The sequence below is a fragment of the Etheostoma cragini genome, chromosome 8 (genome assembly GCF_013103735.1).
Source record: "Etheostoma cragini isolate CJK2018 chromosome 8, CSU_Ecrag_1.0, whole genome shotgun sequence".
Taxonomy (NCBI): Eukaryota; Metazoa; Chordata; class Actinopteri; order Perciformes; family Percidae; genus Etheostoma; species Etheostoma cragini.
The window spans coordinates 813,624-815,566 of NC_048414.1; the positions used below are offsets into that span (position 1 = coordinate 813,624).

At 50.0% G+C, this 1,943-nt stretch overlaps 1 protein-coding gene across 1 annotated transcript in view; it reads right to left on the reverse strand.

The window, feature by feature from the left end:
* Positions 1-1,943, reverse strand: part of LOC117948982 (asc-type amino acid transporter 1-like) — a 16,015-nt gene that overhangs the window by 8,619 nt on the left and 5,453 nt on the right. Inside the window, exons 3-5 of the mRNA XM_034878952.1 lie at positions 1,518-1,659; positions 1,202-1,298; positions 85-234 (exon numbers count right to left, since the gene is read on the reverse strand). Of these exons, the coding sequence (XP_034734843.1) occupies positions 85-234; positions 1,202-1,298; positions 1,518-1,659 (389 nt within the window). The remainder of the gene's footprint in view (positions 1-84; positions 235-1,201; positions 1,299-1,517; positions 1,660-1,943) is intronic.

A 1,943-nucleotide genomic window follows, 5' to 3' on the forward strand; every position in this document is an offset into this window, starting at 1 on the left:
TGTGTGTGTGTGTGTGTGTGTGTGTGTGTGTGTGTGTGTGTGTGTGTGTGTGTGTGTGTGTGTGTGTGTGTCTACATATGGTACCTTGATGGGTCGGTACAGGTTGGGTTTCTTCCAGCGGTAGTACAGCAGGCCTGCGATGGTGACGCCGTACGACAGGTAGTTGATGAAGGAGACGTAGTTGATCAGGTTGTGCGTCTCTCCGATGCAGAGGATGACGATGGTGGCCGAGCACTGAGGAGCACAGCGGGGCGTTATGGGATGAATAATAAACACATGTTATCAGTGTTAACTAACGGTTTGTTTTATAGCTCAGAGTCTTTTAGTTTCACAGGACAAATAAATACATACAATAAAACAGATCAATAGTCATAAAAAGCACACTAAACCGCAATAAATGTGAGTAAAACACAAAAACATTAGTACTAGGGATGCACCAAATCCTGATTTTTGGGGTTCGGCAGAATACCAAATCCTTCCATCCATCTTAATACCCTTATTCGGTATTGGGTCGCGGGGGCAGCAGCTCCAGAAGGGGACCCCAAACTTCCCTTTCCCGAGCCACATCAACCAGCTCTGACTGGGGGGTCCCGAGGTGTTCCCAGGCCAGGTTGGAGATATGATCCCTCCACCTAGTCCTGGGTCTTCCCCGAGGCCTCCTCCCAGCTGGGCGTCCGTCCACCTAGTCCTGGGTCTTCCCCCTGGGCCTCCTCCCAGCTGGGCGTCCCTCCACCTAGTCCTGGGTCTTCCCCCTGGGCCTCCTCCCAGCTGGGCGTCCCTCTACCTAGTCCTGGGTCTTCCCCGAGGCCTCCTCCCAGCTGGGCGTCCCTCCACCTAGTCCTGGGTCTTCCCCCTGGGCCTCCTCCCAGCTGGACGTCCCTCCACCTAGGAAGTCTGGGATCCCCTGCTGGAACTGCTGCCCCAGAGACCTGATACCGGGTAAGCGGATGAAGATGGATGGAAGGATGGAAGGAGTGATGAATGGATGGATGTCTGCAACAAAGTCTCTCCTGATCAAAATAACCAACCAGCAGATCCCTGGTCCAGCTCAGAGAAATACACACCAACATACACTAACTAAATACTGTGGTACTATGTAATACTGTAATATTATGTAATGTAACTATGTAATACTCTGGACGCTTGCATCATGTAACCTACTCAAAACAGCTGAGTAAATGGATGTAGAGGTTGTACATACGCAGACCAGCAGGGCAGGGATGGGGGTGCAGTTCTTATAGTGGATCATGGCCAGCAAACTGGGCAGGTGACCCTCTCTGGCTCCAGAGAAACAAAGCCTGCAGATCAGAGGTCAAAGGAGAGTTAGTCCGGACCCCGACAGCCTTGATGTCCCACGTTGGACACACCTCGGCATGAGACGAGACGGCATGACATGGGACGCTCCAGGCTGCAGCTATTCCCATCTCGACTATTCAGCAGAGCCCGGAGCTTTAGCGCCGCCCAAGATGATTGTGATTGGTTTATTCTCCTATCCCAGAGTGCATCTGTGATCTCACCTGGAGGAGGTGAACAGGTAGCCGTTGATTCCTCCGAAGGTGGAGAGAGCCACGGAGATCGGCATGACGACGGAGAACATCCCCAGCAGCTTCTCTCCAAAGGTCTGAAACGCAGAGTGACAGATCGGAGAAACACAACAACCTCATGGGGGGGGTATGTTCTGGGGCTGCACGGTAAGAGGTAAACATATATATATATATATCGGGTTTTTAGGGCCGATACGATACAAATATTTGGTTTAAAAATCCGACATTCCGATTTTTAAAAAATCCAGAAACACTTAAAGAAACATAAACCGATTTATATATCTTTATATCTGTATATGCATCGGCTTGAGAAAGTTTATGTACTTATGCCCCTGTATTTTAACATAGGGGGTGTATACTTATGCCCCTGTATTTTAACATAGGGGGGTGCATACTTAT